Source organism: Sparus aurata, chromosome 16 (assembly GCF_900880675.1).
Source record: "Sparus aurata chromosome 16, fSpaAur1.1, whole genome shotgun sequence".
Taxonomy (NCBI): Eukaryota; Metazoa; Chordata; class Actinopteri; order Spariformes; family Sparidae; genus Sparus; species Sparus aurata.
Genome location: NC_044202.1, coordinates 20,775,907 through 20,789,061, shown reverse-complemented (window position 1 = coordinate 20,789,061; position 13,155 = coordinate 20,775,907). Strand labels below are relative to the sequence as shown.

At 42.4% G+C, this 13,155-nt stretch overlaps 1 protein-coding gene across 2 annotated transcripts; it reads left to right on the top strand.

The window, feature by feature from the left end:
- The first annotated feature begins 242 nt into the window (after positions 1-242).
- Positions 243-12,838, top strand: ankrd6a (ankyrin repeat domain 6a). Of its 2 annotated transcripts, none has more exons than XM_030443294.1 (15): positions 243-379; positions 2,543-2,697; positions 2,804-2,902; positions 3,597-3,695; positions 3,815-3,913; positions 4,871-4,969; positions 5,236-5,313; positions 5,605-5,709; positions 6,288-6,455; positions 8,918-9,073; positions 9,270-9,422; positions 9,851-9,964; positions 10,248-10,548; positions 11,625-12,001; positions 12,153-12,838. In XM_030443294.1, the coding sequence occupies exons 2-15, from the start codon at positions 2,548-2,550 to the stop codon at positions 12,336-12,338; spliced, it is 2,184 nt and encodes a 727-aa protein (XP_030299154.1). In that variant the 5' UTR covers positions 243-379; positions 2,543-2,547; the 3' UTR covers positions 12,339-12,838. The 2 variants fall into 2 exon arrangements, with proteins under 2 accessions (XP_030299154.1, XP_030299153.1); XM_030443293.1 differs by having other exon boundaries at positions 10,245-10,548.
- The last annotated feature ends 317 nt before the right edge of the window (positions 12,839-13,155 follow it).

Genomic DNA, 13,155 nt, shown 5'->3' with positions numbered 1-13,155 from the left:
CGGGACAGTCAGCTGAGATGACCTGATCATAAACAAGATTAAACCTTTTTTTCCATGAGCGTGCGCACGTGCAGATGGTGGGTGAAGGGTATAAATGTAGACATACAGTAAGTACAACTGCCATTCTCTCTCTCTCTCTCTCTCTCTCTCTCTGTCACTCGCTCTCTCTAAGCTGTAATGCACCACAACAGCTGGCGTCCTCTCAGCACGTCTTCACACACTGAGTAGCCGGCCTGCTGTTGTTGCAGCAGCATCATCCTCTTACACGCCACACACAGCTACAACCCGTTGAAAGGCTTGTTTGGATTGTGGACGGATGCTCCTTTCTGCTACAACCCGGAGTCACTGAAGTGTGCGCGCTCTCTGCTGTGTGGATAAGGTAAACTGGAACTGGACAATGCACTTTTTTTCTGTCAGAACTTGAATTGAACAACAAACATTTTAAAAAGAGACAGCTTTTTTGAAATACCAATAAACGCACTGAAAAGGTTTTTTAACAGCAGCAAATACAAGTGATGAAGACAGCTAAGGAAATGTACTCGAGTCCTGTACTTAGGTACAATTTTGAGGTACTTGTACATACTACTTGAGCATTACACAACATTTGGAGGCTCACATTGTACTTGTTACTCCACTTCATTTAATTGATACATGTAGTTACTGGTTACTTTGCTGATTACATGCTTTGTCAGAGCCAAGGTGATGCATTTACAAATGGATTTATTTGTCACTCAGACAGACTGAGAAATGCTGAATATGGAATCTGATAATGGGCTGGGCCAATAAACAGTCGACTCATAGTTAACAGTGTATACATACATGTAAATATATTTATCATTTATTTCCACTTTTGACACTTTAAGCAACATGACATAGAAATTGTCATCTTGTGTGATTTGGCACCCCCACAGTGTCTGAGTGCAACACCACTGTGGTCAATACAAACCCCAGGTGTGTAACAGTTAGTCAGACCTGTCTGTGCAAATTCTCTGATTTTGACGATTTATCAACGTATTAGCAGCATTGTACTGTTGTAGCTGCTTGAGGTGGAGCGAGTTTGAAACGTACAGTTAGCGAAGGTTAGTCTGGTTTCCAACGTGGGGCTCGTAAGAGTCACAAGATCAATGTGAGGGGTTGTACGATGATCAGTGTGTTGGGACAGAAAAGGTGAACAAAGTTGTACTGCGCAGGTCTTTTCTCTAATCTTTGCCTCTTTGTGAAATAATACATGGTTTGTCTCTTGTGTCGTGGAATTAAACAATCGCAGAAGTTTGAGGGGAAATGTCTAACTAACAGACACCGAACGTGAGAAGGGCCCCGAACAGACACGGCTGGTCAGAACCACAGGTTCACATTTTAACAATGTATTTTATGATATTTTATTGTAATGCTTTGTTAGTAGAAAGAAGTATAAAAGGTTGAATAGCTCAGAAATGTAGTGGAGTTTAAATAGCCTACTTGAGTTGGGTACAAGTACTTCAAAACTGAAAGCAAAAAAAAAACAACAAAGCACTAGAAATGAATCAGACTTTACAGTGCACCACAGTTTTAGTCAGGGGTGAAGTCTGACCTGATGGCGTTGGTGGAGGAAAGCTCAGGTTGGTGTCCAACCTTGAAACATGAGCACACCTCACCACATTCAATGCTGCCCAGGTCTGCATGCACCGCACTGGATCCAGAAGTCAAAGCAACATCAGGAAAATTTGGCATTTTGTGTTGTGCACTGTGGTAAATACAAATCCCAGGTCTGTAACAATCTGTCAGGCAGACGATAAAACACGATGAAACGGAGGATTTCAGACGGTGTAATTACGTAAACAGAGACCCAGCCTTCTATGCATGGGATAAGAATGAGTCCAGATTAGTGCTGAGTACAGAGTAGGAGCGATTGATGAGCCCAAGTGTTCAGTGTTGTATGTACACATGCTTTAGGTTTAAGACTCTTTATAATCGCTAACAGAGATTAAGGCTTCATCGTTGCATAGAACATAATCTGAGCTCAAACACTGCAGCACTGACATGAAATCCTTTGTCATTTGGGTCAGATGCTTAACATTACCGGAGGAGGACAGTCAGTGTAAGAATTCAGGTCAGTGGTGTTTAGTGAGTGAGCCAAAAACATGCAGTGGCACACCAGGGGCACAAGTGACTGACAATACCTGACATTTGTTCTTTCAATTCGGGAAAAAATGGTCCTACACCGGGCGTAATCACAGTACAGTGTTAGTATGGATGTATTTATTCATCCACATCATACACAGTGAAAGATGCTCAAAGAAACAACAGCAGCCTCTGCACTTTCCTGATTTGAATTGGAAATATGAATTGAATTGGTCTGCCGTTTGGTGCCGAGTGTCCTGCTCACTGTCCTGCTGCATTGTCCTAAATATGAAGGCATATCCACATACAAGTCAGTGTATGAAGTCAGTCATCTGAAGATGGGCAGGAATAGGATGATATTACTTGAATCTGTTTATGTTCATGCACACATACAGTACAATGAAGAGGCATGTAATCCTATGTGCATGAATGTGTGTGTCAGGAGTGATGAGTGAGCAGGGACTGATCCATGTATCGCCATCATCAGGCCCGGGCCCCGGTCACCAGACGGCCCTGCACCGGGCTGCCATGGTGGGGAACAGTGATGCTGTGGCTGCTCTGATCCAGGGGGGCTGTGCTGTGGACCTGCAGGACAGAGTGAGCGGTGAACTCTATGCATGTCAGACACAGCTACAGGAAAGGTCATTTATGCTGATAAGGTTATATTAGTGATGGAATAACTGTGCCCAATATCTGATTAAAGGATGGAAACACTGCGCTGCATGAGGTGTCTTGGCATGGTTTCTCTCACTGTGTCAAACTGCTGGTCAAGGCAGGGGCTGATCTCCACATCAGGAACAAGGTAGGATAATAACTCTATTATTATCATTATTATAAGTAGTAGTAGTTTGATCAAACTATTCTGATATAAGAGTATCCAAATGAACAATAAAAGCTCAACGGTACGTGTTTCTGCACTCCCAGTTACAAGTTTCAGTCTTGCAGTCTTTGGTTTGTAGTGACAGGTGAGGAACATTATGTTAAGAAAAGGGCAAAGAAGAGTAACATTATGCTTTATGTCTGATTCATGGCCAATATTTTTGTTTCTGGTTGTGAAGCCCCAGTCTTCGTTTCATAAACCCCCACAATATGGCAGCTTCACACCATTACATCTCAGGCTCAGTCATATCAGCTTACCTGAGTGTCGATCTCTGGAGCTTCACAGCCAAACAGCACTGCAGCATTCTCCTCAATAACTGAAGTACCCGCGGACTTGTTTTAAAACATACAAATATATATAGGCTTGATTTTCAATGGAATGTTTTGAAATCTTCCTTTAAATTTCATGTTTCATTCTTACTCCTGCATGAACTATAATGTGATCAGTCAACACTGTGGACTGTCTTGCCAAACTCAGACATCAGAAGATGTGAGCTGCGGTGTTACATTCTCATGTTATAGATGATGCTACATAACTACCCTCCCTAGTAATTCCCCAATAGAAGCCTCCTGTAAAGTTGTATTTACTCAGCAGTCTGTATATTATGTTGATCCAGGCAGGAAACACAGCCCTCCACCTGGCCTGTCAGAATGCACATGCTCAGACTGCTCGCCTGCTGCTGCTCGGAGGATCCACGCCAGACACCAAAAACAACGTGAGTCCTCCATCTCCTCACAAAGTACTGAGCTCTCCTCAGAGATGAACAAATGATTTAAGAAATGTTCTTTGTCACTCTGAAACTCGGTCCACCTCTTTAACTCTGTGTTTTTCCAGTTTGGTGACACGTGTCTACATGTGGCTGCTCGATACGACAACCTGACGCTGGTGAAGATCCTGCTGAATTCCCTGTGCCGTGTGACAGAGAGAAACCAGGTACAGGATGTCAGTAGGATCTAGCATCTTACAGCGTGGATCTCTTCAGTGTGTTTGAGATGTCAGTGCTTCATTTCATCCTGTGTCAGTAGCTTGTGCATGAGTCTGCAGGAGGTGTTGTGCTCGCATTAAGCAGCAGTATCAGGACTGCATTTTAACTTGTAAAGCCACAGCAAGGAGCTTCCACTTTTGTTTGTGCTGGTAGCCCTGTGGACAAAAAGTCTGTTTTAGCAATCAACAATCCTTTGAATTTATCCAATCTGGATATGTCAGAATGCGACCCAGTGCTGGCATTAGAAATAACTATATTAACTACAGAGAAAAGGCCAATGTTCTTTGACGATGGTCATGCTTGCTTATGTAGGTCATACAGAGGAATGAGTATAGAAAAGGTCCTTATAGTGTGTTTGAGTCAAAATAATCAGGATATTTTAATTAAAGTAACAAAAGTATACTTAACTATTATGCACGAAGGCTACCTATGTTTTGTATAAACTATTATTGAATGCTTACCACCGACTCATCACTATGTATGCAGCATTTTAATGTAAGCTGATCAAGGCGATCATTGTGATGATGATATGAGAGAAAATAAGACAGAATGAGAGATCGTTACTTTATGAATGATAAAATATGTCTAATGCTTTTAGAAAATGTGTATTAAGCAATAATTAAGAATATCAATATAATCTGAAATGCTCCCATCTCAATGGTAGATTGTTTTAAGAAAATAAAAATGACATATTTTTTTAAGGTAGCTATCTTAGCAAAGTGTCTTTTGTTTTCACCGCTGTTTGGTGTGGAGTTAGATCTGCTCCATTTAAGCAGAAAAAACGTCTTCATTGTGTTTGTTGTCACTGTATTTAAGCTATACGTGCATATACATATTCTGTGTGTGTGTGTGTGTGTGTGTGTGTGTGTGTGTGTGTGTGTGTGTGTGTGTGTGTTTGTCTGTAGGCAGGGGACACAGCTCTCCATGTGGCTGCTACTCTGAACCATAAGAAGACAGTTCAGCTCTTACTGGAGGCTGGGACAGACGGCACAGTCAGAAACAATGTAAGTTACTGCCAAACCAGCATCCAAGTACAACACGCTCACAATTCACATTAGATTTCTCAACATAACCCTGATGACATCCAAGTTATTTCTTATAGTCTAAAAAAGGTTGAGTAGTCCTCCTCATGATGGCTAATCTGACCTTTAAAACACACTTCTGACAGTGGACTATATGGTAAATACCACATGACTGTTTTGCTTTAGGTCATGTGAAATGTATGCATGTTTTTTTTTTCTCGTGTTGATGAGATTGTGTTCACTTCCAGGCAGGTAAAACAGCCCTCGACAAGGCCAGAGATAACCACCACAAAGATGTGGCACTTCTGCTGGCCAGAGCTCCTCAGGTCAGTGTCTGCATTATGAACTTAACCTTGATTTTATTCCAAGCTGGTTCCAAAAAGGCTGTGGTTCTTTCTCTTTGTAGGGTGCAAGCATCATATGCATAGTGAGTGAATATTGACCAAAAACAATAAAGTTCATGCAAACCACAAAGATCACAATCATGCAAGTAGATCAACTTAATTATAATTAGAAACAAAAAGAGATGGATGAGATGATGACAGGTAAGTTTCCAGCTACTGACAGAAGATGTGTCGAGTTTTTGCAGCTGATGTGAATGCAGATTTTGTCCTCAGGTGCATCGCTTCATGCGAGGAAGAACAATAAGGAAGAGAAGGGAGAAACTGACAGCTGAGCGCAGGACGCAGTCTGTCACCAGGGTAGACGTTCTACCGAACAAAGTAAGAAATCTCACACAGACACAATGTTGTTGTCAGGGTCTCGTGAACTACGAGAGAATTCTCACAATTGAGTTAAGCCGCTCTCAGACTAAAAGAGTCTGGAGCTGATGTATTCTTCACTCACCCTTCCTGAAATTTGAAAACGAAATCTGGTTTGAGACCTAAGTCAGTTGGTACCAATTTTCAGCCTGGATTATCAAATAAGAGGTTACAGATCCAGACTTAAACCTCCCGAGCTGCTGTTGGACTCATAAGGACCAACCCAATAATATCAAATATGTCTGATGCTTAAGAGTCAAATCTGGATGATTACGTCTGTGCTTTCTGACTGAGACCACAAAAGCCAATCCCATAACCTCTCTAGCCTATGAGGCTAATGTTAGCTAGCATACTACTGTGCCAAAAAACAAAACTGACAGGGAAGAACTTACCTCCAGTACAGACAGAATAGAGACAGCCCATGTTGGCCATGTTTCCACAACTGTTTTCTCATCCAGACGCCTTTTTTCTGCTTTGGTTTTTTCTCTCCAACATCTATTAAATTTATCCTTATGTCTGTCTTGCATTGTCCTGAGCAGGACAGCAGTTCTGTGGTGGAAGAAACCCCTAGCAGTGAAAAAATGGAGAGCAGAACTCACATCAAGGCCGCTCATCACAAGCAGCAAAAGCAGGAACAACATTACCACAAGACCCCAGCCAACATCGGCAGCCCCTACAGCCATCACAAGAGGAGAGTCAAGGAACAGGTAGGTGAACAACAGACAGCAGGACCAGTGTGCTCCGTTGGCCCATAATTGATGTTTAGTGGATTTTTTCAAATTCCTGTACCAACCTCACATTCTCTGTATGTGTTGAAGTGTTCATATTCTTGAATTTGAAACCACATAATAATAATGTATCTCTGAATAGCCAAACAGCATGTGTGTTTGATATGCAGTAGGGATGAATTCTTTGACAATCACTGGTCACCTATTTTTGTAACTATGTATAAACTCTGTCAATGCTACATCACATTAAGAGAGTTTGCCACCAAATCGTAGTTCCAGATGAACCTAATGTGAAAGATGGTGATTAGCAGCATCCACCATACAGCCCAGAAATAAAACCTTAGAGATCTGACAAAGAATTGAGTTTCGAGGAACTTTTTACATAGATGAACACCATGTGTTGCCCTCTCATATCGACAGGGTGGTAGGCATCCAAACATACTGCTTAGTAAAGATGGTGGCACACTACTAAAATATAATCCTTTTTTAGTCCCACAATGGGGACATTTGCAAGATTGCTGAAAGAGAAAGATTAGTAGAAGATGACACTTGTTCTAGTCATTGAAACCAAGGTAGTCTATGCAGGGGCGGAGTGTTTTGTCTTTCCTCTCCTCATAGAAAAACTTGACAAGCCACTGAAGAAGTGGAGCAGATGCTCCAAGCACCCAATGACTCATCGATGTACCGTTTTGTGGCTTTGGTTTCAGTGGCAGATAGAGATCAGAGTTAGCCTTAGTAGGTGCCTACGAGGGGGTCAAGGACACAGTCATAGTGCTAGTTGGATCAGACCCTTGCCTTGTGGAAAAGGACAGAGCAGACTTGAAACAAAGAGCATGGCAGTAGTGGCTTCATCGGATAATGGCCCCCTGTGCCTTGTCAATATGTGGGTTCTTTTCAGGGCCAGGGAAACCCTAGAATCACTGGTTGGTTGGCTGGCTGGCTGCAGGAATGTGAGAGTCCAATAGTGGTTATCTGACATGAACCAGAACAGTTCTGTGGGTGATGAAGCATAGAAGATGTCCATCAAGTGAGCTGGACAGGTGAATCCCTAGCTGGAGGGCTAGGACTGAGTTCAGGATGTTGAAGTCAGCTCCAGAATCAATGAACACTAGAACGGAGAGAAAGTGGAGCGAGCGAGCTGAAGGTACAACAACCAGGAGAATTAGAAGAAAACAAAATGAGTCGGGAGGACAAAAAACAAATAGCAACTTAAAAGATTAAACAAAGTGCAACAGGAGGGCAAAATTCAAATCACACGGGTAACAAAAATCAAAATCCAAACATACCAATGGGGAGACACAGGAGGAGACACTGGAGGAAACACTAGAGAACATCACGGAGAGACGAACAGACGCTGATAGAACGAACAAACTGACAAGGACTTCAGGGAGAACAAAGACTAAATACACAGACATACTAAAGAGGGGATCAGGAACAGGTAAAGTGGTTAAGGAGGGAAAAGGACAGGTGAGGTAATGAACGGAAAAACACTGAGGGAAAAAACACACAGGAGAAACTGAGAAGCAAGAAGTGACACAAGAGGGCATACTATCAAAATAAATCAGAACACAACAACAAGAAGACACTGAATCATGACAATGGTAGTGCATTCTACTTACTCTCCTCTACCAAGGTCAGGAACTTGATGGAGAATGGGCCCCCCTCCATCCGCCCTGGACCAGAATGAAGAGTTCTCGAATAGCGTTGTCAATAACCTTCTTGAGTTCGTTGGTGAAGGAGCATTTTCATGGGTGGCTGCTTTTCCCATTGGATTATTGCCCACTCCCATGCTCGGTCACTGAGCTGGGTGATGATGTACAACACAAGGAATCTCTTGGATGGGAGGTATAGAGGGTAAATCTTGATAAGGGACCACAAAAATTAGCTTTGGTTGGTGGAGCCATGGTTCTGGACCTGTGAATGGCCAAGCTGGTGCAATGAGCAGTGTAGGCACCACAGGGCACTTGGCAGCTATGGCAGTTGCTTTTCCATAGATGGCACTGACTAAGCCTGAGAGCTAGCTCCTTACTAACTCAGAGTCGACTGGCTTCATTATGGCCAGATTGTACCTCAACTAAGATGGCACAGAACAAGAACAAATTCCCAAGCATGGCTCAAGACCATCAGGTAAATGCAAAGACCAAAATCATAACTCAACTTAAGCAGGTAAGGAGCAGGCAAGGTTCAAAGTTCAGGAACACAGGTAGAGGCGCAATGCAAAAACAAACTGTGTCCAGTGGACGAATGGGAAGCAGCTGAGTAAGCTACGTAGGTGGAGAAACTGGCAAAGAAAGGTGTTATAGGTGGGCAGAAGAGAGTGGCTAAGTCTGAAATGACAAGAGTTGTTGACAGGGGAAAAACTGGTGGAATGAAGGAATATACGACCAGGAAGGACTCGTGACAACTACAATTTGCACTGCGTTTCTTTTTCTCCTTTAAAGGCTTTGACTGGTGATGATCCGAGGAGAAAAGGCATGACCCACTTCCACTCTGAGAAGGATCTGCTCTGTGATAATGGTGAAGACAGTTCGGCTCAGAATGGAAAAACCTACCAGCTTTACACACTGTACCGTGACAAGAACGGAAACATAAGACAGGTTACAGACTTTTTTTAAACTACAAACATGTTTAGTAAAGCAGTAGTTATACTTTATAAATCGGAAGGTCCTAGGGGGTAGAGTACTCATGGAACTTGAACCAGATCCACAATGCTTGTACCAAAGTTTGAGAAATTCTTGGAACTGTGTGGAATTGTCCTGCTGAGTCTTTGTGACTTGTGACTATTCTCTTCAGGCACCAGCCAATGGATGTCACTGTAAGCCTCTGCTCAACAGGCTGGAGGGCCAACTGGAATTCACACAGGAGGAGATGAGACTGCACATCCTGAACATCCAGGAGGAGGTCAACTGTAGGCTGGACAAAATGGGCCGCAGGAACAAACACCAGGTCTGCTTCTATTCTCTCTGCTTACTATAACACCTTCAGTCTCAGACTGACAGCTCAATTAATTTTGGAAGTTTGATAGTAATATTTGTTTTCTGAGTAAAACTACTGGTTTGGATGCACATTATTGATTTGTTATAAGGAGGATCAAAGGTTTTTAGACATATTTACAGGAAAGGTATCAAAGCCTCACACTAAGACACATAGCAACATTATCAGTTGGTACCAAAAATCCATACCTGCTGGAGATCATCAGTTTAGGAACAGATAAATAACTAAAATTTGACTTTGACAAGCACATGAATATATTTCTCAGTAGAACGCCATTTGAATACAGTTGAAATTGAAATTTGAAAAGTTTCATGCAGGAAACTTCCAACATTGTTGGAAAGTTACCTGGATCAGGTTTGTCTCCACTTTGTCTTGTTCAGATTAAAGTGTTGGACCTGCTGAATCAGGAGAGAGCAGCAACAGAGAGGAAGAACATGATTTACAGGATCGAGCGGAGTGTTGACCAAAGAAGAGAGGAAGCCCTGATGTCAAAGGTATACACTGACACTGGACTTCTTTTTATGCAGGAAAGACTTTTGTTATGTTTACATGTGTAACCTTCATAACTGGGAAGGAATAACCTGAGACGTTTGTGACAGCGGCATTGTCGTTTGTTCACAACTTGCTGCTTCCTGTATGAAATGTCAGTCATTCTAGATTCTATTTGCACTTCATAGTGAGTACATCGCAAAAACAAGAGAGAAATAGCGACTTTGCGTTCAGGAACATGAGGAATAGGTGTGATCACACAGCAGCTCTGTCTCTTATCTCAAGCAGGCAGCAGTGAGTCGTGAACTGAAGAGGTGGTGTGTGTCCCAGCTGAAGGACATGGACGTTCACATCCCAGCCAAAGCCCAGTATCACAAGCTCCTCACCTCGCCGTCTGTGGAGCAGTCCGTGGCAGACACTGACCTGGAATCGCTCCCCTTGCTGTCTGTGGTATCTGGAGATAGCAGCACTTCACTGGCTACCTACGTCAACATCCTGCCTTCTAACTCTATCCAGAGTCTGGGCATCCCAGAGCAGGAGCAGAACGGGTACAGGACATACTTCGAAATGAAAGTAGACAGGTCACCAGGTAGGTCCAAGAACAGATACAAGGACATTCAACAATTATTTATGGCTGTAATCACTGCATAGACAGGTCAGTGTGACCTATGACTGGAGCAAAGACATGTTTCCACAGCAGACAGTGAAACAGCCAATGAGATCCAACAGAAGAATTCAGTAAAGAAGGGAGGGACCAACAGTTTATATTCACCTTTAATGAAACTTTTTAGCATTTGAAGCTAGAGAGAGTACTGAAACTGCCCAAATCAAAAGTAAATAAATTGCTCTATAAATAAATTAATATGCCCTTAAAGGAACTAAAAATAATGATTTAAGATAAATGTAGAAATATAGTAATTTTTCAAATGTGACATGAATTGATATTTCTGTTTTAAATTTGATTCTGTATTGCTTTACGTTGTATTATTTCCCCAGTATCTTGACTTTACCATTTATTTCTTCAATTATTAAATGCATTTCTTCACATTTTGCAAAAGAAATAGATAACTAATGCCTCAATAAATAAATAAATACATTTATAAATGAAAACATAAAATTGTAAAACAAATGGGTCAGTATAATACATAAGGATATATATAATATCAATTTATATCACATTTTATAAATTAATTGATGCCTGCATTTATTTTTAAGAGCATTCCAGGTGAATTATTTATTCATTTTGGTGGTTTCAGTCATCAGGATGAGAAACAGAATTTCACTGTCATTTAGTTAGCACACAAACTTTTTGCAAATTAGAATCAAAGTTTATGACAAAACAACATCCACTTACTTGTTTTTTCAGAGAGTTTCAGTGTGTCTCATGGTTTCCCTCAGCAGGTGGATTGTTCAGTTATTTTTAAGGAGCTGCGTTGAAGTTGTGTGTTTAGTCACTACAGATGGTGACATCGCCATTACAACTTACCAAATACTTAACTCCATCTGCTGGAAGATGAGTCAGAAATCACAGTTAATTATAACCATTAAACAGGATTGCTTATTTGACAAAAACAACTTTATATCTCACAGAGTCTTTCTCATGTGTATGTCGCAGTTACTTGATAATCACTCACTATTAATTGTGTGTTTCCACTCTCCTCTCAGATGACTATGAGAACACAGCCCTGTTTCCTCCGCCTGCTAACAGCGACTCAGGCCTCCTCCTGGGCTCTGTCGACCCCCCCTGGCAGCCCCCGGGAGAGCGGGACAGTCATATATCAGCCATGGTGCAACTGTGTGGAGAGGCTTTCTCAAGCAGCAGCAGCAGCAGCCAGTCCGTGGTCAGCGAGCAGGCAGCCACATTGATCCAACATCAGGAGCACAGCTGTAACAGACACTACAGGAGATCCTGTGGAGAGCTGGTCAGTGCCCACAGGCGTGCAGAGACGCACACCGGGGGCACCAGGACTCTGGAGTTTTTCATCGACCGTCCTGCTGAGCCCACATTCAGCCAGGAGTGGAACAATCTGCACGCTAAGGAGGTGAGTGTACTAACCTGCCTGAGGTCGGGATGGGCTGGAGATGCAGTCTTAAAGGAAGAGCTCACCCAAAAAGTAAAACCCAGTCCCTCGCCCCAGTCCAAACCCGCCCCCAGGCAATCCCACACTAAGTGTGCCGCTGCCTTTCTGTCAGGTGACGCAGCGTTTCTTTGAGACGGTTTCGACCCAGTTGGAGCGGTGGTACGAGAGGAAGATGGTGGAGGTGGAGCAGCAGACGGAGCTCAGAGCCCAGCAGGACAGGAAGGAGCTGCTGCAGCGGATAGGCATGCTGGAGGAGGAGCTTCAGAGGCTGAAGACCAATGAGAATGCAGAGAGCTGATACATCCTGACTGACAGGGAGTGGATTAACGTTTTCACTATGATTTGATTGATTTGACACTTAAAGACTAACTTCAGTTACAAAGAGCAGAAAAGGACAGAATGAGAAACAGTCAAAGTATTAATTTTTAAAAGGTGATAGATAAATAGTTAAAACTGTACATAGATGCAACAATTCATAAAACATATACAGTTAATACCTAATCAGAAATATTGCTTATATGAATTTTGTCATAAACGGTTTACTTTTGTTTAGTTGTTTTTTTTTTTTAACTACGGCTCTATATTCACATGTTTCAGCTGTGTAAATGATTGACACTTACCAAAAGGCTTGAGAGCTGTAATCCTAAAACTGTGACTGTCAGAGTTATGTCCCCTCTAAGTGTTTGGTTCAGCCCCTGACAGGCTGAGGTTTTTATCCAATCTTGTGTTGTCCCATGGAGACAATCCTGTTTGTTAAAGAATAAGATCCTTTTGCTCTCTTTGAAAGAGAAGTGTCTGTTATCTTGTAGGAACACAAGCCGTTGTCTCTGCATCGTAAAGTGGTCTCATTTTGGCCATGATTACCTTTAACCCAAATCAACTCCTTTTTCCAGCATTTGGGACTGAAAGCCCCCATATCCTGGCCTGGCAAATTCCTCTCCTCTCCACAGAGTGGGAAGATGTTGTTTTTCTTGCAATAAACAGATCACCAGAGATCTTCTTTGTAATTTACAACGACTAAAGCACATCTGGTCTGTTCCTCTTCCTCCAAAGAAGATGAACCCCTGTTCCTCAGGTCAAACAAGGTCAAGCCTGATAGAGTTTTCTTTGGTCAC

Bases quoted from the DNA above. Each gene is read 5' to 3' on its own strand.
- ankrd6a (XM_030443293.1), top strand. From the start codon at position 2,548: ATGAGTGAGCAGGGACTGATCCATGTATCGCCATCATCAGGCCCGGGC. The intron at 4,970-5,235 runs GTAAGTTACTGC...GTTCACTTCCAG, and splicing joins ACGGCACAGTCAGAAACAAT to GCAGGTAAAACAGCCCTCGA. The intron at 9,965-10,244 runs GTATACACTGAC...TCTTATCTCAAG, and splicing joins AGGAAGCCCTGATGTCAAAG to CAGGCAGCAGTGAGTCGTGA.